Here is a 24637-nt window from a genome sequence, read left to right as displayed (position 1 = left end):
GCCATATTTTCAAAAAGTGCTACTGATTTGCAGTTGTTGCTATTGTGGGCCTATCACGTATTGTAAGTTCCTGAGAAGCTATCCATTAAGTTAAGTACACTAAATTTTCATTTACAGGCTTGGGTGAACTTTAAAAAGTCTTGGAAAAGACTCACCTGGCAAGATTAACTCTGGCTTTTTGTCCTCCACTCAGTGTAGCTCCCCGATCTCCTATCACTGTCAGGTCACCATCCGGCAGCATTTCCAGATCCTATTTGTAAAGGTGAATTTCCTGTATGAGAATAATTTTACTCAACTGCATAGCTGGTTGATTCCAAAAGAAACAGAAGCACTGATGGGTCAACCTAGGAATTAATATTTCAGCTTCCAAAATGGTTGCTACTTAATGGACTGAGGACCAAGGAAGAATAGACAAAGGAAGGGCCCAATAACCTATAGGGAATGAAACAGTTTACAAGAAACGTAACTGTCGGTGGGGGGAGCTTTAATATATCCCAACAGAGAGTGAGATTAAATTTTTAGAGCCACAGAAATTAACTGGTTTAAGCCTTTTTGAGTCTGTGGGCACTTCTGGAATTCTGACATAGGGTGGTGGGCACTACCACAAAATGGCTGATACAGGAGGCAGACCAACCACAAAATGGCTGACACGGAAGGTGAAGTAAATCCCAAAAATGGCTGCCATTGCGGGTAAAGCCAACTACACTCTAGCTCCTTCCCCAAATGCACAAACATTAGGATTCAACATTGTATATTTAAGGATCATACTTCTGTAACTAAAACAGACATAAATACACCATTATAGAATGAATCTGACACTTTCCTTCAAAAAGAACACCCATATGTACACACACTATATATGCTCATTTACATATGTTCATGAAAGAGTTCCACAAAGCTGCAGATGAACGTCACACTAGAGTAGGAATGGGCACAAACCAGGGGAAATGGCGGTTCATTTGATTTCTGACCCAGTTTGTTTCGTATGATTTTTGACCCAGTTTGTGTTTTGTTGGTTTGGGAGGTGTAAAATTCACTGGGAGTCTTCAGCAGGCTCTCCTCCACCCACCCTCCAAGTTCGGCGAAGACTGGATTTGAAATGTCCGAGTTATAGCCCTGCAAAACAGGTGCCCCCAGGAAAGCTCAGATTCAGCTCTCACGACGACTCCTTATGCTGCAGAATGGGAACTCTGTAATTGGCTCCCAGAGCTCCCAATCAAGCTATGGACAACTGCTATGGGTGTTTTTAGGGCTCCCAGAAGACCATCTCCCAGTGTTGCCTAGGAATTGATTGAATCAGCACCAGCCTGTCTGAGAAAACAAACCCAATGAAGCACCAAGGTCCGCACTGGTTCGGAGCAAACCACGAATCAGCCTAATTCATGCATGAATTGTGATTCATGGTTCAGTTTGTGCCCAGGTCTACGCTAGAGAGCAGTTTTAACCTTCAAGTGCTTTGGGGGATTTTATTTCATCAGTTGTGAGTTCTGCATAAACTTAAAGAACTTGGATCTGATTTTATTTTTTAAATGATTGATGTTTTAATTCTGCTGTAAAAGATGTATTTTTGCATCTCCAGCACCACATTACTGTTTCATCCCATTTTTGAACATCATTTTCCTGACTATGGCAGCAAAGCATTTTTAAACAGAATCTGTAAGAACTAGCAACGTTTTTTAAAGCCTTTCAATGGCACAACAGGGGAATAGTGACAGGGGAGATGGCAGCTACGAGATGACCAAAGAAAGTGCGTCGGAAACCTCCATGTGGTTTCTCGGTTGCTGCTGCAAATGTCATTGTATTCACACTGCCAATGAATTCAAAACAGAAAATCATCTCCATGTGGATACAGCCTCTAGCAACCTTTTCTACTACAATCGGGACAGCATAAAGGATGGTCTGACATACTCTATTTTCTGGGAGGGTTTCTTTTGTTCTTCTTACAACAGCAGCAGAATAATCTTTGAAAGATGGCCCAAGTCACATATTATCATAAACTGAAATCTGATTAGTATTCACTGACATCATAGATAATATGAGGAATGTAGCCGCCTTGCTCATTTGGAAAAAATTATGTATAAATGACCAGTAAGTTGCTACCATGAACTTTTCTATGTCTTTTATACATGCACACATACTATATATTTGTTTATATTTTGTGTGTGATAGAAAGGAAGTTACTCTGATTAACCTCACTTTTCAAATGACTTCCAAGTTATAGTTTAATTTAACTTATTTATAACCTACTAGGAATAAGGACCAATGTGAAAATAAATACAACAGGCTCCAGAAAGGCTCTTTGTGAGTGCCCTGGCATTGGGCACTCAGCAACACTTTGCTGCGGCATCATACCACATGTAGGGTATCTGTATCAGTCTCATAGCAGAGAGAGAAAGAAGAGCACACTCAGGGCTTTGGTTGAGGTTATACACAGGGCTTTTTTGGTAGAAAAAGCCCAGCAGGGACTCATTTGCATATTAGGCCACACCCCCTGACACCAAGTAAATTCCAGTATAATCGATAGCATTTGCATCCAAGTAAGCACACCGAACCTGGTTTTCCTAATATTTAAGATAAAGCTAGTTCCCTATACAAGCACCAGTCGTTTCCGAATCTGGGGTGACATCGCATCACGACATTTTCATGGCAGACTTTTTTATGGGGTAGTTTGCCTGTAAAATCATCTGGGGACTGGGGAAGGCAATGGCAAACCACCCCGTAAAAAGTCTACCGTAAAAACGTTGTGAAAGCAACGTCGTCAAAAACGACTGGTGCTTGCACAGGGGACTACCTTTACCTTTTACTTGCCATTCCTACTAACAACAACAATAACAACAACCTTTTTTGACATAACCCATTCCTACTATTTACAAGACATGTTAAAACAAAAATGGTTCCTCAAAGACATTAGTTTCAGTTTTACACATTAACGGGTAAGCTTTAAACACCAGATTTTTTGTCATGGCAAAACACCTAACGCGTATTATTTCAAAAGGAACAACTTACTTTTTTAAGAGCACAGGCTCGTAGAATCTTTTCGTATTTTTCTTTTTCATAGGCTTTTCCAAATAGGATGTTATTTCGGACAGTGCCAGAGAACACCCAAGGCTGCTGAGAAACATAGGCAATTTTCCCCCGAGCGTCTACGAAACCTTTGCTTGAAGTCAGCTCACTGAGGATCGCACTTAAGACTGAAGACTGCAGGAGCATTTGGGGAAAACAAAGATCAGGTTTTCAAAGATGAAATATGTACACAAGCTAAAATCCTCTCATTCTTAATATCGCATTTACAAATATAAAACCCCCATCCAGGGCTTTTTTTGTAGAAAAAGTCCAGCAGAAACTCATTTGCATATTAGGTCACGCCCCCTGATGTCACCATTTTTTTGCACGCAGGGCTTTTGTGCAAAGATCCCAGCAGGAACTCATTTGCATACTAGGCCACACCCCTGATGTCACCGTTTTTGCACACAGGGCTTTTTTGTACAGGAGGTCCAGCAGGAACTTATCTGCATACTAGGTCACACACCGCAACACCAAGTCAGCTGGAACTGTGTTTCTGCTAAAATAATAAATAAAAAGCCCTGCCCCCATCTCTTATCTATGGTTCTGAAACTGGGGGTCAGTCTCAGGAATGTGTGCTCCTCTTCTCACCCACCCACTCCCAGCTTCTAGCACACTCCTGACCTTTCTACCAGCTCTTCCCATAGTTAAGACTTGTTCGGGTTTGTTTTTAGCCATAATTAATGCTAACCATGTGTGTCCTCTTAACCAAGGCATGCTAGTCGACTGGACACAAATGCTTACACCACTGTAGTTGTTCTAGATTTTTAAAAACTGGTTTCTCAAAAACAAATTAAAAGCATTATCAATGCTTAAATTTATTTATACTTCCAACAGACCACTGGATACAAATCTCCACCAGACAATGACAGTTGCACAAAAGAATTGGCGTTAGTAACTGTGCCCCCCGCCCCCGCACTGAGCGTTGCTCTAATACAGAGACCAATCAACCACCACTCTGTAACCACCACTGTTAATGGCGCAAGCTGGAACAGGGCCATTAAAAAATCTAATAAATAATAATAATTATAACACTGCTTTGCCAGAATACATACATCAAAAGTTACTTTTTCCTTAATGTGAAATTGCAGCCGACCTCTAGTGACTCCATAGGGTTTTCAAGGCAAAAGATGTTCAGAGGTGGTTTGTCATTTCCTACTAAAGCACTACTAAGGTGCGAACCATAGGTGGGTTATTTTTGCTGCATATCGGAAATACCTCTTGCACAGGAAGCAAGGGTTCCATGCAAGAAAGCCGCCCACCAGCACCTCTCAGACCTTCAGAGGCAGGACAATGAGTAAAGAAAACATGCCACATGTGACATTAATCTGCCCCAAAATCCAGGTGTGATGTGAGCAGGGGTGGAATTCTAGCAGGAGCTCCTTTGCATATTAGGCCACACACCCCTGATGTAGCCAATCTTCAAAGAGCTAACAAGGCTCTTTTTCGTAAGCTCCAGGAGGAAAGGCTACATCAGGGGTGTGTGGCCTAATATGCAAAGGAGCTCCTGCTAGAATTTCACCCATGGACATGAGCATGTCAGATGATGATCTGGCAAGCTCCAAAAACTGGAGTTTTGGGGGATGGCCAGGGCATTGCCCAACACACTTACATCACATCCAAGTGATGTGATGTCATGCAACATCATTTCTACTCCCAGGCCTTTCTTCCAGTAGTCTAGGGAGCAAGGGTGGGGGGGCGGGCCCTCCAGTGGAAGCTTCCCATAAGTGGACAAATCATAACCCCAACTGTCGTACCTCCTGCCCTCTATGCTTTCATGAGGAGAAGAGCGGCCGGCAAGATCACTCTACAGCAGATAAGACTGCTCCATGCTTCTGACCCTCACCACATGGTCCTGGCATTTGCCTTACGTTGCCCATCCAGCTCTTTTCATCTGCTGCCCATGTCCTGGCCTTGACACCAATGAGATCACAAACAAACGAAGTTGCCTTATCCTGCGTCAGACCATCGGCCTATGAAGGTCAGTATCTCCTTTTCTATTGCTCATTGGCACTCCAGGGTTTCGGGTGGAGGTCTTTCACATCACCTGCTATCTGATTCTTGTAACTGGAGATGCCAGAGATTGAACCTGGAACCTTCAGCACACAAGGCTACCACTGAACTACGGTCCAAGTTGTAACAGAAGACTTGACCCTGTGCTTTCCCCATCACATGATTCTGATGTCACATGTTTTTCTATCACATGATTGATGCTCAGTAGTTCCTATGGCTCTTAAGTAGAGCTTTTTTTTTGTAGCAGGAACTACAAAAAAACATTAGACCACACCCCCCGATGTAGCCAATCCTCCAAGAGTTTATGGTAGTCTCTGTAAGAAGAGCCCTGGAAGCTCTTGAAGGGGTGTGCGGCCAAATATGCAAAGGAGCTCCTGCTACAAAAAAAGCCCCGTTCCTAAGGTTTAAGACTGCTGAGTTATGCCATAAACTGGGATTTGGGAAGGGACAGAGAATTGCAGAGCCTTCAATGGATCACTTACAACAAGAGAACTGTCTTACTAGGCCAGAGCAGCCCCGTCAGGCATAAATGTCTCTCAACATTACCAGTGTACACCTATTCAAAGGTATTTCGTATTTTGTGGTTTCCTGGCACATCACAATTCAGGTACAGCACACATCATAATAATACCTGTATACATTTTTTAAGAGTACAAAATTCAGCAAAAACGAAATTCTAACAGGTTTAGCCTACAGTCGCAGAGAACCAGAGGAGAAGAAACACTGCTTTCTGTAACTTCCAAATGCCTCTGGATTAGAAGAACGCATTCTTAACATGTTATGAACAGCTTAATTCTAATTCTCAACACAGAAAAGAGCTGAAGTTATTACTTACTTTTCCGGCTCCCACTGGACCAACCACGACTAGCAATTCTCCCCGTCTGACAGAAAAGGAAATGTTCTGAAGGGTTGGCGCTTCCAGAGTCTATGCATTTGTGAAGAAAAGCTGTGTGTTAATTCTTACCGAGTATTAGATTTGAAGGTTGAGAATCCTGACTGCCTAAGCTGAAATTAAACAGGATTCACTTCCAAGTAAATAGCATAAGTCTCAGAGTAAATGCCTCAGAATTATGAGGGACACATACATTCTCAGCATAATTTCTGACAGGTTTAATCTATGCAGCATATTTTCACTCTCTGTTTTGTAATCAGCTGTGGTTTATCAACATCTGTGGCATTTTAGGATCAACTTACTCATTTTATAATACATTCCACTATAAAGAAGCCCTGCAAATAAAGTCTTTAATTTATTCATTCATTCACTTATTAGATTTTTTTTTTATCACCGCTCACCCAAAGGGTCTCATGGCAACTTATTTACATTGTACCAGTTAAAACCAACATTAACTCGTTTAGAAAAACATATAGGAAATCTAACTCTAAAAACTAAAAGTGTGCTATTTTCTTAAGGCCAAAGAAAATACTAAAACACACACATAACGTGACTCTAGGACTTTTAGGCAGGGCTTTTTTTTTTGTGGCAGGAGCTCCTTTGCACATTAAGCCACACACCCCTGATGCAGCCAATCCTCCAAGAGCTTACAGGGCTCTTAGTACAGGGCCTACTGTAAGCCTCAGGAGGTTTGGCTACATCAGGGGGGTGTGGCCTAATCTGCAAAGAAGTTCCTGTTAAAAAAAACAAAACCTGCTTTTAGGAAACCAAGTTGAAGGGAGGAGAACTAAGGAGAAGGAAAAGGTAACAAGTTGGATTCTACAACTTTATGGAAGCGGGGTGGATTTTAACTGATGGAAGGGGAGAATTTTAACTGATTCCTCCCTCTGACTACAGCTCTCCCACTGTTCCCTCATGTTGTTTGTGAGGTCCTCTGTCCCCCAGGAATAGCACTTCAGTGGGCATTCTGGGCTACCACTAGGGGGCAGGGTCAGAAAGTCACATGGCACTGACAGAAATGTTTCTATCAGCAGAATTACCTACTACTCTCCACAGGATCCAAGCCAATTACTCTCAACCAAATTGGAAAACAATTCCACTCTAGGTCACCCAATCTGGAGACAATGTCTGCTCATCACACTTAAGTGGCTCTATTCCAGAAAACTATCTACAGAAAACAACCCTCTGGAAGCATTCGTCTTCATAAATCCTATTCTCAAGCTGCTCCACATGGTGGCAGCAACATCATGTTTCATTATCACTCCCCAGTTCAAACCGCACAGAACGGGGAAGGCCCGATAGTCGAGACGCCACACTCGGCGCCTTAGGACTGATAGCACCTGAAGATATTTTTTAAAACAAAACTGCTGGCCACTTATCCAACACAGAGTTAAGTGCCCTCAAGCCCACTGAACGCAGCAGGCTTATCAGCACTTACCTCTGCAGATGAACTGTTTTTAGAAACAGCACTTAGTAGCAAAATCATTCCACTGTGTACTTCCTCTGGGTATCTTGGGGTGTGTGTACAGTGTAACAATTGGTACCTCTAGGAATTGCTGGAAATTCTATGGTTTTATCACAGAGCTTCCACCAGTTCCTCCTAGAGCTACCCTTTGTCACTTCTGGGTTGTACCACATGCAGTGAATTTGGTGATGTCATCAACATATCTGCCCCCCCCCCCCAACCCTGCTACTGGTTGTCCGGCTTGCCTGGCTGTCCTACACAGATCTAGTAAGCCTGTAGGACAGAGTAGACTACTAGGACCCCAGGAAAGAGAGCATGATAAATGTATGAATTTTTTTAAAAAAATTCTTAGCATTCATAAGGTATCAAACATTCCTATGTGATTTGTATACATTACCTCAGAAATTCTCAACAAAAAAAAGCTCATACGCTACACTAGCATTATGATCTCTACTTACTAAAAACAGGGAGAAAGAAGTTTGCCAAAGGTGAATTTGAGGTGGGACTTGAAAGCACATCCTATATTATGGCTTCCTAATGAAAAGAGGTGTTACCTTGTCCCAGTAACAGGTCAAATCTTGCACGCGAAGAAGGGCATTTTCATCATCGGTTTTGAGTTGTGGGCTAAGCTCAGAAATCTCGTCGAGTATCAAAAAGTTCTGGGGTCAGGGGGAAGCACAAAGAGTTCTTAAGCATAAAACATGAAAGGTAGAAAGTAAATCAATCCATAATGCTGCTTCTCCTCAAACTTTTTTCTCCCTCAAGTCACAGCTGACTTATGGCAGCCTCAAAGGCAAGAGACAAACAGAGGTGGTTTGCCATTCCTTGCCTCTGCGTTGTGACCCTGGGCTTCCCTGGTGGTCTCCAATCCAAATACTGACCAGAGCTGACCTTACGCTGAACATGAGTCAACAGTGTGATGTGGTGGCTAAAAAGACAAATGCAATTTTGAGCTGTATCAACAGAAGTATAGTGTCCAGATCACGTTAAGTGATGGTATTGCTTTACTTTGCTCTGGTAAGACCTCACCTAGAGTATTGTGTTCAGTTTTGGGCACCACATTTTAAGAAGGATATAGACAAGCTGGAACAGGTCCAGAGGAGGGCAACGAAGATGGTGAGGGGTCTGGAGACCAAGTACTATGAAGAAAGGTTGAAGGAGCTGGGCATGTTTAGCTTGGAGAGGAGGTGGCTGAGAGGTGATAAGATCACCATCTTCAAATACTTGAAGGGATAGTGTGGAATTGTTTTCTGTGGCCCCAGAAGGTAGGACCAGAACCAACAAGTTGAAATTAAATCAAAAGAGTTTCCGGTTCAACATTAGGAAGAACTTCCTGTCAGAGTGGTTCCTTAGTGGAACAGACTTCCTCAGGAGCTGGTGGGCTCTCCTTCCTTTGAGATTTTTAAACAGAGGCTAGATAGCCATCTAACAGCAATGAAGATCCTGTGAATTTAGGGGGACGTATTTGTAAGTTTCCTGCACTGTGCAGGGGGTTGGACTAAATGACCCTGGAGGTCCCTTCAGACTCTATGATTCTATGCTTAGCTGCCAAAATCTGAGGAGATCGAGTCCACCTGAGCTGTCCAGGTCAGGGCAGTGAGAAACTAACTTAAAGAAAAAATTCCCCCATCTCTGCTACAACCATTCATAGATGAGCTCCCAGAAGCAACTATATTCAGCAGAGAGCCAAGGGTGCTGACAGGTACAGGCACCAAGAAATAAGTGACCTACCCTTTGGCCCTGATCCGAAACAGTAACGTCCAAGTAGCAGCTCCTTCCTCAACAATCCCACCCCACACAACTTTAACTTAAAAAAAAAAACCTAATGGGGAGAGGTGCAATTTGCATTTTTAATTCTTATTTTTACAATGAAAGTCTTACAATATAAAAAAATTACAGCTCTAAAATGAATAACATTTACTCCACCAAAAGGCCAGGAAAAAAAAATATGTTTTTAAACTACCATATGTCGTACAAAGCACAGGTGCTGCCTCTTCCTATATTTCCTCACATGATGAACTGTAGCCCAGCAACGGCCTACTAGGACAGTTTCTGAGGTGAATTCAATGACACATAAGCGGAAAAAAAACCAAAGTGCAAAGTAACGGTTTGCCACTAGACCAGGTTACCCCCCCACCCACCCACCATTCACATTTATCTCTTTGTAACACAAAACAATATAAGGAATTCCTCTTAGAGGAAGCCAAGCCAATTTTCACGGAGGCTGCACCATTCTATAAGTACGGTAGAAACTAGAATTCAATATAAGGAAACAGCAACTTGAGGGCAACATGGGGACAAGGTACCACTGGCTCCAAAATGTTGCAGACATACACAGGAAAGATACTTTGATAAACTTAGCAAGTATTATCCGGAAATACACTCCCCACAAAATGCAAGCAAAACATTTTTAACTCTATGGTTTTTGAGAGCCAAAGCAGTCATGCAAAAGCAGAATGGTAATATAGTCAACAGGAATGAAAAGCGAGGTGGCTTTCTGCAGGAATTCCTTCCTAGAGTTGCATTCCTGGCCCTCCCTTCTTCCAAAGAGTTCATGCTTTCAGTCAGAATGTCCCCTGCAAGGCAAAAAGCCGTTATTTCTCCCAACCCAGTTCTCTGGAAGGACAGGGGAATTCAATCATCATGTGCAGATGGAGGGGTGGGCAGCAAGAAGATATATGCCACTGGAGTGTGCCCTAGGTCCAAATAAAGACATGAACAACAGACACTAAGAGCCAGTGTGAGGCACTGATTATAATATTGGACTTAGAACTGGAAGACCCAGATTCAAATCTACACTCCATCATGAAGTTCACTAGGGGGCCTTGGCCCCGCCACACTCTCTCAGCCCAATCTCCTCACAGGGCAAAATGGCAGAAAGGAAAGTTGTTGGTGAAAGAGACTATCGGAGAAGAGTTAGTTTTTTATACCCCAATTTTCTCCACCCCAAGGACACTCTAAGTGGCTTACAATCGCCTTCCCTTCCTCTCCCCACAACATGCACCTTGTGAGGCAGGTGGGGCTAAGAGAGTTCTGAGAGAACTATGACTGGCCCAGGGTCACCCAGAAGGTTTCATGCAGAGCAGGAGCTGGGGATTAAACCTGGTTCTCCAGGTTAGAGTCCACTGCTCTTAATCTTGTTAAGGCTAAAAATATAACAAGTAGAGAAATCACCTTATGCTCAAATGGCAGTTATTTAATAAATAATTAACTCTGATTCTGGACCTGGCTGGACCAGGCTCAAAATCAGTGAAACTGACCCCCCACACACACTGCACCTCCTCTGTGACTCATCATGACTGTTTTGCAAGGCCGCAGAAAACATGTAGGCCTTTACCCACAAACAGATTCCTCTGCTTAATTCTAATCCTAACACTCCATATTGTAATCTGACAGGAAGTCTTCACGTTTGTTTTATTTAAAAAATAATAACTAGCAGTCCACAAATGACTAACATGGGTATGTTGAGGGGAGGAGGAGGAAATAATAAAACTTTTTGTATGCAACTTCTGTGGACTTGTTTGCAACAGTGCAGTGAAAAAAACTCACAAACATCGAAATTTCATGGCCGGCAATACCTTGATTCGTCGAATGCTGACCATTGCCTCAGATGCCTTCTCAATGGCTGCTGGGAAGAAGAGAGTGACCGTCAGCCTCACCGCACTGTACAGCGACACGGCCACGAAAACTCGACTTGCCGAGATAACATTGCCAAGTAGTACGTAGGTCATGAAGGTCATAAACACAGTTATTTTGCTGGCAACAAAGAAAAAGGCCAAGTTCAATCCCCGAAGATAAGAACTCTTAAGAACCATGGAAATCTCCTTCCTGGAATTAAAAAAGAAAGAGAGAACCATTTGAAACAATTTGATGTTTACTATAAATACCTAAATTTGCGTCCAGCTTGTAAAAGTCCCTGAAAAACATGAGCATTTTAGAATGCTTTAGAGCACACCACAATGCTTCAGATCCAACCAACTTTTCCAATAGTGAAAATAGATGGGAGGGATCTTCTATTTTCTCCTGCAGATTTGAAAATACATTCCAGGATGATAGGAGAGTTGAAGAAGAGTAGATTTTTATACCCTAATTTTTTTTTAGCTTTGGGATTCTTAAAGCAGCTTACAATTGCCTTCCCTTCCTCTCCCCAGAACAATGTGTGTATTGTTTCAAAAGTGTGTATGTGTCATGAGGCAGGTGGGGTCGAGAGTTCCCAGAGAACTGTGACTGGCCCAAGGACAACTAGCAGCTACATGCAGAGGAGCAGTGGAGAATCGAACCCGGTTCTCCAGATTAGGGTTTTCCGCTCTTCACCACTACACCAAACTGGCTCTCATCACCTCATTATTCCTCTTGCAAAATCAATATTCCACATTATTTTGTTGTTGTTTTTTAATTTTTAAAATAATGATAAATCTAGTTCTTTTTATGTGACAATCATAATTTTGTTAACGTATTACTTAAGCAGAAGTACCACCAGTATTAAGCAGAAGAAAACAGGCAACACAGATTTATTTCAGGTAAAGCTGAGAGCCAGTTTGGTGTGGTGGTTAAGTGTGCAGACTCTTATCTGGGAGAACGGGGTTTGATTCCCCACTCTTCCACTTGCACCTGCTGGAATGGTCTGGGGTCAGCCATAACTCTGGCAGAGGTTGTCCTTGAAAGGGCAGCTGCTGTGAGAGCCCTCTCCAGCCCCTCCCACCTCACAGGGTGCCTGTTGTGGGGGAGGAAGATAAAGGAGATTGTGAGCCACTCTGAGACTCTGACATTTGGAGTGGAAGGCAGGATATAAATCCAATATCATCACCACCATCATAAAATAGTAAAAAGCTGCTCTATGGCCTCAAGAAAAATGTTCTCAGATTCTTTTCCAGAGTCAAAGAAAAATGCCACTGCTATCTTATATTCCAACACAAACACTGTGTTTCAAAAACCCTTTGAAAAATGGCAAGGCTATTGATGCAACGCTGTCCGTGGGACTCCAATTACCTTCTCATGCTGTTCACCAGATCAGCAAACGATTTTTCCCAGGCATACATCTTGATGATCCTCATCCCGGTTATGACCTCATTCATGGTCCTGATCCTCACGTCTGTGAAGGATGCGGTCCTACTCCTGTAATTGCAACGTCAATCAAAAAGGGGCTTTGATCTGCTTTTAAATCATAGGTTTATATGACAGTAATGTTGTACACTGCCCTGAGCTCAGTTTAAAATCAAATTTAATAAAATTACAGCCTAAACCAGGGATGTCAAACATGCGACCCAGGGGCTAAATCGGGCCGCCGGAGGGCTCCTATCAGCAACTGGTTATCTGCTTCCTTATTCCTCTCTCTTGCTTCCTTCAGCATCACAGCTTGCTTTGCCAGGCTTGCTCAATAACACAGGAGCTACAAAGCAAAACCTGTATTTTCTCCATTGGCTGACACTCCTCCCTTGGGCTTGCTTTGCCAGGCATAGAGAGTTATTGAGCCAAGCCTCTCTTCACAGGAGCCAAGCCTCTCTAACACAGGAGCTACGAAGTAAAACCTGTATTTTCTCCATTGGCTGACACTCCTCTCTTGGGCTTGCTTTGGCAGGCACAGCAGAGTTATTGAGCCAAGCCTCTCTTCCTTCTATTGGCTGAGGCTCCTCCCCCTCCTGGTCCCCCTGGGAAAGGAAGGAAAGAGCCAGAGCTTCCTTTGCCCAATTCCCTGGGCCCTATGGGAGAAATACAAAGAAAGCACCTTTAAGACTGAGTACTAATATTTTAAGGATACTTCAAGGTTTTAAAAAAGTCTTTGTGTTTGTCTGTGTCCTTTATAAAGTTTATATCTCTGCTACCTAATCATAAATAGGTACACACATGGCCCGGCCCAACCTGACATGGCCCGGCCCAACAAGGTCTCATTTATGTCAGATCAGGTCCTCATAGCAAAAGAGTTCGACAACCCTGGCCTAAATAATATGCAACTATTTAAAAAAACCAACAAGGATAAGCATGTGGTCCTCTTAACAAATAAGGTGCCCACTGGCTTGTTGCAAAAGAAGACCGTAAAAGATGTTCTGGTTACTGTAAGAGACAAAGAAAAGTGTGCCCAGTGTGGATTTCTATTTTTATTTTTTATTTCATTCAATTTATCCCGCCCTACCCCACCAAAGCAGGCTCAGGGCAGCTTTAAAGCTTTTGGACTGAGAATAAGGGAGCACCTGGGACCAGTGTTCCCTCTAAGCTAGCTCACAGTTTTTCAGCCTCTGGCTCACACATTAGCTCAGGAAAAATGGCCCCAGAGCAAACTAATTCATGCAGTAGCTCACAGCTTTAATGCCAGTAGCTCATGAAGCAGAATTTTTGCTTACAAGGCTGCACAGATTAGAGGGAACACTGCCTGGGACTGAAGGAACTTGAGACTGAAAAACCCTTTGCACACCCTAAGAGGCCAGCCCTGAGACAGGAAATATCTTGTTAGGACATATAGATGTTAGGCAGCCAACAATCTACATGCACTTAAACATTAACTGGACTAATGGGCTAAAAATGTTCAAAATGCATTACCAGGCTTTCAGTTTACGTAGGAACAGTGCAAGCCGTCAATTTATCTTTTCAAAAACAACCCCAAATGTTGAAATGTCCAACCTTTCTAAGCAATTTCGCTCAGAGCGTGCCACTTCAACACACCCATGACAACAGGCAAGGAAAGTATGCAGGAATGTCTTCCTTAGCCTGGCTTGCCCGGTATTTCAAAACCAAGCATCTTGGCCTTTTCAAAAGTGTGTGTGTGTTAAAGCAATCGAGGTATATTCTCCCTCTCAGACACCACTGGACTTCAGTGCACTTGTATTTCTGAACTTTTGCGATGAGTCATGCACAAACACAAGACACACAAGCCGGGGGGGGGTGTAGGAGAAGCCCAGCAGGAACTCATTTGCCTATTAGGCCACACCCCCTGGTATCACCATTATTTCGCACAGGGCTTTTTGGTGGGGGAAATCCAGTAGGAACTCATTTGCATATTAGGCCACACACCCCTGGCACCAAGCCAACCGGAACTGCGTTCCTGTGCGTTCCAGTTCAGAAAAGCTCTGCACATAGGTAGGTAAGGATGGAATTTGTCGCTTTCTTCTAAGCTTTCACATTTTCAGAAGGCATAAATTTCCAAGTTTTTTATTTATATATTTATTATTTTATCAAATTTATATTCTGCCCTCCCCCTAACGGGCTCAGGGCGGCTCCCAACCGTTAAAACAAACATAAAATTTTAAAACCAGATATACGGTAAAATCATTTCCATACATTTTACAATCGTTACGTCCAAGATGGTCTCCGCCTACATTGATATTCTGATTATTCCAATGTTTTGGTTTCAGTTCTTTCCGTTCAGTGAGATTGCCGGTGCTGTGGAATAACAGCCACCTCCCCCTAACTGTTGAAAGCAAGTTTAAATAATTTGGTCTTACGGCCCTGCGGAACTGCGGCAGTCCCACAAGGCCCTGATGTTTTCAGGGAGGGCATTCCACTTTTTGCCTGTTCCCACCGCTATACTTTCCCCGCCCCAGGAGCACTGGGATCCCTTGACCGGACCTTAATGCTGGCTGGTCTTTGCTGCAGCCTCAGAACAATCCCACTGCAATAATGTCCTCTTACACCTATCCTATATTTTCTATTCTAAGATTTATGTTGCAGTTAAGCTGCAGACAGGAAACCCACTGACCTTAGCGAGGAGAACAACCTTCCAAAGCAGGTTTGCAGAGGGAGTAGGATAATGAGAACTGCCATCCCAGCAAGGCAAGACGGGCCGATCTCAAGCCAAAGGAGGACTGTCACTGCAACCGCCTGCAGTGGTCCGGCCCATAAGAAATGCAAGAAAATGGTCACCTAGGCAAACAGAAAGCAGAACTACACAAACTGAGTCAGAAGACTGCGTTGGCCTGAAGCGGCAGAACAAAGTTTGAGTCCAGTGGCACCTTTAAGACCAACAAAGTTTTATTAAAGGCACAAGCTTTTGTGTGCGTGCACACTGAAATGGAAGGTAACAGTTCAATGATATAGAGAGAGGGTGAGCAGCAAATCAGCACAAAACACAAGGAAGCTTTAACAGATGCAAAAACTAATCAGGAATAATAAGTTCACATGCTCACCTTTTGTTTGGATTCAATGGGTGGGGGAGTACAATAAATATGTCAAAATGAGAGACCGGTTGTATAAAAGTCTCCGTCTTAAATGTGGGAATGCTAAGATCAACCAAGAAGACTGACAGCAGTTGACGTGTCTCAGTATTCACTGATTCACTGACAGGAGTGATGGAAGAATCACTTCATCGTTTGACTGCCCCTGGGTTCAGATGAGCTGTCGACGGCATGGAGACTATCCCGTGGGAGCTGGAAGCAGCAGTTCAGCTGCAGCCCAATGTGCCCATATGCATATGGCCATGCAGGGCTACCTCTGTGCAACACTGGATATTGCGCAATCAGAGCCACATGAAGGGCTATCATGCAATCACATTTGCTATTGGACTGAGTTCTCCACGCAGGACAGTCTAGTTGCAGATGGTTGCTACAGGGCAACGATAGCATAACCGCCAATGCTGCTGCTCTAGGTCTATGAACTATCTGTAAGCCACAGGACCCCAAGGGAGAGTAATTTAAGCAACACCTCCAAGTACCCGCATGGACCCACAGCAAAGCAAGAAACTCTCCTTTTCAAAAACTAATTGAGCCAATGGGGGTGGGGGGCAAAAACTACCAAAGTTCAGTACTCCCAGCTTTTAAAGAAATCACTACAAACCAGCAGCAACCTCCTCATCGTTAACAGTCTGTGCAGTGGCAACTGCTTTTGCATACTATGGCAATTAGTTCTTTAATACTTTTTTACTATTTTAAAAACAAAATGTGAAAGAGGTACCAAAAAAAAAAAGAAAGGGGTTATCTAGGGATTATTATACAGGGATTTATCAAAGGTTGTTGTTATACTTATAGGATATATTTAACAAGGAAGCAGATAAATACTTCTTCCCAATCTTCCCTTCATTAGAATTGTTAGATTTTCCACAATGGTTCATCACAGATACATATTCTGTATTACATACCAATATGACATACTATATGGCAAAATTTAAAGAAAAATCTATTATCTACTTCAAAATCCACTTCCTTATACATTTATATTCAGAACTGGTTCTCTTTTTCAGCATTATACTGCATCTTTCTGTCTCGCATTAAAAACCATTTTTAGAGTTTCTCATTTTAAGTTTGTCTCCTGCTTGCATAATATACAATCCACCCCTCCTCATATTTCAAGATGGAGAAGTTGCTGATTTCGCCATTACTGAACAGTTACGTTTTTAAGTGGTGTGGGCGTCCAGATGCAGCAAAATTGACTCAGGTTCAAGAGGTGTCTCGTTGCTTGAACCTCAAGTCTAAAATTTGTCAGTGTTTTACCTCCATGGTTTAGACAAACCAAAAATATATACATCATATACACACACAGCGGTCTTCCAACATCCAGCCAGTACAGTACTAAGTCTATAGTTTTAAACCCCTAACGGTTCGTACCTGATCAAACTTGTTCACATCATTCGATAAGAGGTTCACAATTTGACCAGTTGTCGTTTTTGCCATAGCTGTATTACTCAGACGAAGTGCCTACAAAAAAGAGACACAACACTCTAAGGTTTTATAACTAGAGTTATGCCAACAGACACACTTATGTTTTCTGATGCCATGAGGCACAATGATGAACCCACAATGGGCTCTGTGACAACATTACTGACTGCAAGCCAACTGAAAGTGAAGACAGCACTTCTAACATCAGTCATGGATATAACCTCAGCCAACAGCCAATCAGATTAGTGACTGCCCTCAGTCAGCATGGCTGAACACCTTGGCCAACACAACCCCCCTCCAAACCCCCAAAAAGAGAAAGAATACTTACTGTATCAACCATGCCAAAAACTCTTTGTAAGAAACACCACTGGCCTTTTCGGCTCACCCCTAAAAGCAGTACTCTGTACATAGGTCCTAATTCCAAATAAGCTTATCTAAGATTTAGCAGAGAACTAATATGATGTGGAGGGGAAATAGTGAGGATACTGGAACATATATTCAAACATGGCTGTCTTGATTGGCCATGAAAAGATATTGAGATGTGGGGACCAGCGTTCCCTCTAAGCTGAGTTAGTGTGACCTAGCTCGCACAGTTTTTTAGCCTCCAGCTCACACATTTTTGTCTTGGTTCAGGAAAAATGGCCCCAGAGCAGACTAATTTAGGCAGTAGCTCACAACTTTAATGCCAGTAACTCACAAAGCTGAATTTTTGCTCAAAAGACTCCACAGCTTAAAGGGAGTACTGGTGGGGACAGAATTTCCACAATGCTTGTTATGTCAGTCTGTGGAATTGCATTGTCACAACTGATAACTTCCTCATCTAAGCACTTGCTTGCAGGCACTTTTTAACATGGACCACAACATTTTTGCACAACAAAAAAGAACCTTTCTTAAAATTGAGGACTCCTGTCGTTACTGAAGCATTTCTAGTGAATGTGTTTTAGTCAAAGTTGAGGACTAGGCATCAGATCAATTTCTCTTCCTTCATCTCTAGCATGACCGTGTTCTCGGTGTTTTCTGGAAAGGAACCTATGGGGCACGCCCAAGCTGTGGTCCATTGTCTGAGTCCCAGAAGCACAGCGGGACCTTCAGCTGTGGAACAACCTGTGCTCGATGATCCAGGCGTTCTATTCCAGATGTGCACACTGTTCACTCTGCCAGGATCCTGGTCTTTTGACATTTTCAGTGGGCCATTTCACAGGTGACAACAATCTTTTATTGTGTCCGTTTCTTCTGAATGATTCGGCTCCTGAAATTACTAATGTTGTTGCTAAACTTCTTGTCAAATTCCTCAAAGTTCAAGGAAATTTCAGACGGTATTGTTTTGTCCCATGTAATTTTTTGTTTGGAATTTTGCACTGGATATATTTTATATATTATGGATTGAGTATTTTATTTATTATGTGACAGCTGATATGCCAATAAAGGTCTATGAATGAATGAATGAATCTTTTAATGTTTTCTACAAGCACCACCAGCTGGTTTCCAATTTTTAATTGTTTGCGCATCTAAAGGGTGCCATAAGAGGTGCAGGAAACTACTACAGATAAAATGATGAAATATGAAAATCTCTTTGTGTCTTTCCAAGTTTCCAACCCACCCGTGCAAGCTTTCGCTGCACGACCAGCAGCGTTTATTGTGAAGGGCTACTTATTAAACCCTCATCAGATCTCAAGTTATGATTCACTGGAACGGCAAATTAATACCTCTGAGATGTGTTTATGTTCAAGGAAGCGGTCTGAGTTATTACAGCATGGCTCCTCCGGGATCATTTCCCCGGTATCCAAAGAGGGAGCAAGAAAAACAAATTCTGCTCTCCCAAGATGGCCCAAGATTCTGCTGACTTCATCTTCTGCCCACACGCTGCACTCCATAAGTCTGATCTGAACACCTACGGAATGAGCTCCGCAAGCCCCGGGGGCATCTATGGCCGCAATCCCCAAGCAGGCAAGAAATCTCACTGGACTCAGAGAGGGCTGACTTCAGAGTAAACATGCACTGATTTGTGCTGCAAAATGCGCCTTGACTGAAGCCACCACCGGTGAGGTTAGACAAGGTAACCCTCCCCTAAGGAGCAGGGGAGATTTCAGGCGCTTCAAGAACCAAGGAAGCATCCTCTCTTAGCGAGGATGGCTAACAATAGCAAAGTGTTCTGCTTTGGGGCTCCTAATGGGACTGAAACCCAGAAGCTGGGGGAGAGGGGTGGAGAAAACACTTATACTCACTTCCCAGTTCAGGGGTGGCCAAACTGTGGCTCAGGGGCCACATCTGGCTCTTTCACACAAATTCTGTGGCTCTTGAAGCCCCCACTGTCCTGTTGGCCAGGTTGGAGAAGCCATTTGTCTCTTTAAATCACTTCCCCAAGCAAAGTCAACTGGAAGCTTGGAGAATGCATTTAAAGTTAAAGTTGCTTTCTTTCCACCTCTCTCTCCCTCCCCTTCCCCATCTATTTGCTTTCTTCCCGCCCTTCCTCTCTTCCTTCGTATTTTGTGGCTTTCAGACATCTGATGTTCATGTCTTCTGGCTCTCGGACATCTGATGTTCATGCCTTGCGGCTCTCAGACATCTGACATTTATTCTATGTGGCTCTTATGTGTAGCAAGTTTGGCCACCCTTGTTCCAGATTGTCAGCAATGCCCATCTCTCTTAAGAGTGCTATTAACCCACATCAGTTCTTCCTGCTGGAAGTTCTCAGGTACATTCAGAGTGTGAAAACACTCCCCTGTGGGACAATATCCCAAAAAAGGAAGGGGCTTGTGCTCTTTCAACAAGCCCTATCGCAACAACTCTTCCAACAATATTATGTACTTTGAAATCAATACACACAGGAGGGTGAGCGGTCACAAAAGCACTCGCCCCACCTATGTGCAGACACCAGCTTGTAAGAAAAGCATCTACATAGGGAGGGACGGTGGCTCAGTGGTAGAGCATCTGCTTGGTAAGCAGAAGGCCCCAGGTTCAATCCCCAGCATCTCCAACTAAAAAGGGTCCAGGCAAGTAGGCATGAAAAACCTCAGCTTGAGACCCTGGAGAGCCACTGCCAGTCTGAGTAGACAGTACTGACTTCGATGGACCCAGGGTCTGATTCAGTTTAAGGCAGCTTCATATGTTCATACGAACATCCATACAAAACATATTCAGAGGCCATACCGCCCATAATGTTGTGAAAACAATAAAGGGTATGCACACAGGCTCCATCCCCAAGACCAGGAATTCTGCTTTTTTTCAAAAACTCAGCTCTAATCGCTAGGACAGAGCCAACATGTGTACATACTATACTCATAAGCCCACCATTTAAGGGTCAGGAACTATTCTGCAGGGCCTGTAAAACAGAGCTCTTGTGGGCGTCACTTGTTATCAGCCTCACCGCCTCATTCCATCCCAGCACTACGAGATCTGCTGCACCTGGACAATAGGTCACATCTGTGAGGCAGAATCTGCCATCTTAGTCCATCTAATTTTATATTTTAAACTAGTCTTTTACTGTTGACTATTTTTATGATGTATCTCGTCCTGAGCCTGTTCTACGGGAAGGGCAGGCTAAAAATCAAATTAAATAAATAAAGAGGACCTACCTGCTGGGTCACAACATCCTACAGAAATGGAAGGAGGGTTTTGCTCATTTTTGGAAGCGGCAGCTGCCAGTGCACATGCAGAGAGAATGAGGACACATTGTTGCCTGCCCTTGTACACACACCAGGAGGAGCAAAGGGATAGTAAGGTGAGGTCACTCAGCAGTGGTGATAATTCCTCCACGGCTCTGACCCTAAATTACACTTCACATTGCCTGGCTTGGGCATCCTGCCCAACTAACTTGGTCTGCTCACTGTGGCCCTAGACCCCATGCCAGAGGGGCCGTAACGCTGGCTTCCCCTCTTCTTGTCACATGACTCTGATGCCATGTGACTTCCTGTCATATGCCTGGATGCATCCTCAGTGTGAGATGCTCTACTTTCTCTAAGGCAGCAGTTGACAACCTTTTAAGCACTAAGGGCCGGTTTCCTAAAAAAACAATTTTTCCAGGGACCGGGGGAAGGGGGGGGGCAGTGCTGGAGTTTTTGCTGCCCCAGGCTGCCTCTCCCCCTGCCCCTGTCCCCACCATGAGAGTCTGTAAATGGGGGGGTGAGCCTAGAGCTGCTTCTGTCACCTCCCCGCTAAGTGACGAGGGGCAGAAGCAGCCAATCTGCCTCCCCTTCCTATGTAAAGACCCCCACAGATTAGGTGATCTTTAAATCAGGGGTAGGGTCGCCATGCTGCCCCTTCTGCCAGCCCGGAACCAGGCAGACAAAAGAGGCGGTGTTGCCTTGCTCTGAGGCTGACTCCCCGGCAAGGGGAGGCAACTTCGGAGCAAGGTCATACCGCCTCTTTCATCCGTCCAGGTCTTAGGTGGGCAAAAGGGGGCGGTGCAGCCCGGTTGCTATCAAGCCACGGACTGGTACAGGTCTGCGGCCTAGTGGTTGGTATATACATGTAAACAGATCCTGATGCCCCCCCTCACTCGCAGTTTCTTGTCATTCACGCTGGAATCATGCAGAATATCGGAAACACTGAGGGCAGTCCAAAGATGCCTTTCACTGAACATCCACATCTTTTAAGAAGCATTTCTGACGCCAAGCTAACATTTTGAGTGTTTGCTTTAAAGACAAAGAAGGCAAAGAGGTGAGCCAACGTCAAGTTCCCCGTTTATTTACAAAAAAAAGAGTCACTTACCTTCTGATAAATCATATGGCACATGGCCACTCTCAGCTTCATGCCGGCACGTTGTACGTGATAAAAATACAAGTGATGCGTTATGGCCAAAAGCAAAGTACACGCCGACAAGGCCGCCGCGGAGGCATAAGCGTATTTCAGAGCCCCACTGCTGTCTTCAAGGGGGCCAGATGAACCGGTCTTTTCAAAATAGCTAATAATATTTCCCAGAAAGATTGGCTGGATTATTTTGAGTGTTTCCTAAAGAGAAAATGTTACAAATAAAACTTTTTTTCAGTGACAGCTGCCTCACTCTACCTTGCATCAAAAACTAATTCGGTTTAGCCAGGAAACAATAAGTCTCTCTTCGCTAATACAGCCTATGCAATTACTATATATTTCTGCAATAATCATTAACGCATTCTTATCCCCAGGGCTTTTTTTGAGCAGGAATGCAATTTCGGCTGGCTTGGTGTCAAGGGGTGTTGCCTAATATCCAAATAAGTTCCTGCTGGACTTTTTCTACCAAAAAAGCCCTGTGCAAAACACTGGTGACATGAGGGGGTATGGCCTAATATGCAAATACGTTCCTGCTGGGCTTTTTCTACAAAAAAAAAAAGCCCTGCTTATCGTTATATCAACACCCTGTGCCCAGTGCTGACATTGGTGTGTTTCTGGTGTGGTGGCCAAAATGCAGGATGTATCATGTTCCAATAACCATGCACTGTATCCTCTCCAGGCCTGTAGCCACAAGGGGGGCCTGTGAGGGCACTGCCTCCTGACTTTCGGGCAGAGCCTCTGGTGTGCAGCTTGCTTTCTTCCTTTTCTTTCTGCCATGGCGGAGCCGGCAAAGCGTCATCAGTGGCAGTCACAGCCCAGACAACTGAGCAGGGCACAGTGTGCTGCGGCAGCCAAAGCAACAGGTGGAAAGGAGGGAGGCAGAGGAAGCCACGTGGAATGGGCTGGGGGGTTGGACAGACGGAGCTGCTGGCTGCAAAGTGCCAGGGTGGGGGAGAGGGAGGTGGAAGGAATTCCCCCTGATTGCAGTCCCTCCTTCACTCCGAAATTTTAGTGTTGGCTGCCTCAATTTGGCCACATTCAGAGCTTCCAGCTTTTGCCCCTACCGCAGAAAGCTTCTGAGGTGGCAAGTGGATGGAAAAGGGTGCCCCCTGACTTTTAAAAAAGCCCCCCTATTTGTAAAATCCTGGCTAAGGCCCTGATCTTCTCAACAACCTTGAAAGGTAGGAGAGGAGGATAATTCTCCCCACAGTTCAGATGAAGGCTGAAGCTGTGAGAAACGACTCGCTTGGGTTCCACTCTCCCCATTGCCATAGTTCAACTGTGACATCACTAGGTGATGTAAACAATCTCTACCAGAGACCCTGGGGAGCCGCTGCCAGTCTGAGTAGACAACACAGACCTTGAAGGACCAAGGGTCTGATTCAGTACAGGGCAGCTTTCGTGTATCAAGTATCACTATACTCTATCCACGCCTCTCCAAAGAACCCTGAAATCTGATCATGAGCCAGGTATCCACATCCCACCCCAAAGACCAGACGGCATTCTTGTAATTACGCAGCTAAGTTGTAAGGTCTGAGCTCCGAAGGAAGCAGGGCTGGCCCTGCCACTAGGCCAGGGGTAGCCAAATTGTGGCTCGGGAGCCACACGTGACTCTTTCATACATATTGTGTGGCTCTTGAAGCCCCCACTGCCCACTTGGCTGGCTTGGAGAAGGCATTTGTCTCTATAAGTCACTTCTTCAAGCCAAGACATCCAGCAGCTTGGAGAATGCATTTAAAGTTAAAGTTGCTTTCTTTCCACCTCTGGTCTCCATTTATGTTTTCCTTCCTTCCATCCATCTTGCAGCTCTCAAACATCTGACGTTCACATCTTGTGGCTCTCAAACATCTGATATTTATTCTATGTGGCTCTTATGTAAGGCAAGTTTGGCCGCCCCTGCACTAGGCAAACTAGGCGATAGCTTCGGGCGCCAGTCTTCTGGGGGCACCGAATTGGGTGCCTCTCATATGACACAATGACTTTATTACTGCGGGGGGAAGCACCAAAAGTTAGCCTTGCCTAGGGTGCCGGACAATTGAACAATGGCAACACAATATAAGCAAAAATCATTAATTTGATATCCTGAATGCGCTGTGAGAGATATTGGTCTGAGGACCATTTCAGAGTTGGCTTACGAAGAAGCTGTAAAGGCAGCGGAACGCAATTCAAACCGGTGGTTGCGCGAAGGAAAGAATTTCTCCTTTGAAGCCGACGCTATGGAAGGACTCCGTTTGAAACTTTACACTTGAGTCATAGCACTCCTTATAGACTTTATGAAGACTGGTTTTCGGAGTCATCCTTTGATATTGTTTATATGGGATATTGTTCTTTGTTCTTTAATGTCTGAATGTTGGTATTAAGTCTGGATGTTTTCCATAATATAATGCATTAATTTTTCGTAAGCTGTCAATTAGTTTTTTGACACAATAGGGTGTCAGACAGTCTAGAGCCGGCCCTGGAAGGAAGCACACTTTGCAGCAAAAACAAACCTTTTAAGTGTGCTTCGTATCTGGGTTGTTCTGTTCTGATCATAGCAGAAGCTGCTGCTTCAACACTGTAGCCCATTTGGGTTGCTGGTCATAGAGCTGTCCAGCCACCAATACCAGGAGTGTACACTACCCAAGATCCCCCTATATGTGGGCACCATTTTGTCTGAATACATATGCGCAGGGTTCCATTCAGACAAAATGGCAACTGAATGTATCAGGCACATCATCGGTGCCACATACCCATGGATCTTGTCGTTCGACACCCTCACATTTAGTGACTGAAAAGGTCTTATCTAGTGAAGACACAAGTGACCAGCAGCAATCACAGCAGTGGGCTTTGAGGACTCCACCCTCATGGCAGAAAGAATGCCTAGACCAGAGGTGG

General features: G+C 44.1%; 1 protein-coding gene across 1 annotated transcript in view; it reads right to left on the bottom strand.

Annotated features, from left to right (window-relative positions):
• Positions 1–24637, bottom strand: part of ABCC4 (ATP binding cassette subfamily C member 4) — a 232981-nt gene that overhangs the window by 180991 nt on the left and 27353 nt on the right. The window contains exons 4-12 of the mRNA XM_060233613.1: positions 21725–21964; positions 16964–17053; positions 15124–15287; positions 12423–12548; positions 11012–11261; positions 7988–8092; positions 5912–6001; positions 3007–3198; positions 156–250 (exon numbers count right to left, since the gene is read on the bottom strand). Coding sequence (XP_060089596.1) covers positions 156–250; positions 3007–3198; positions 5912–6001; positions 7988–8092; positions 11012–11261; positions 12423–12548; positions 15124–15287; positions 16964–17053; positions 21725–21964 — 1352 coding nt within the window. The remainder of the gene's footprint in view (positions 1–155; positions 251–3006; positions 3199–5911; positions 6002–7987; positions 8093–11011; positions 11262–12422; positions 12549–15123; positions 15288–16963; positions 17054–21724; positions 21965–24637) is intronic.

The sequence above is a fragment of the Heteronotia binoei genome, chromosome 3 (assembly GCF_032191835.1).
Source record: "Heteronotia binoei isolate CCM8104 ecotype False Entrance Well chromosome 3, APGP_CSIRO_Hbin_v1, whole genome shotgun sequence".
NCBI classification, from domain to species: domain Eukaryota; kingdom Metazoa; phylum Chordata; class Lepidosauria; order Squamata; family Gekkonidae; genus Heteronotia; species Heteronotia binoei.
Note: the sequence above shows the minus strand (reverse complement) of the source record. Positions and strands in the feature narration are given on the sequence as shown.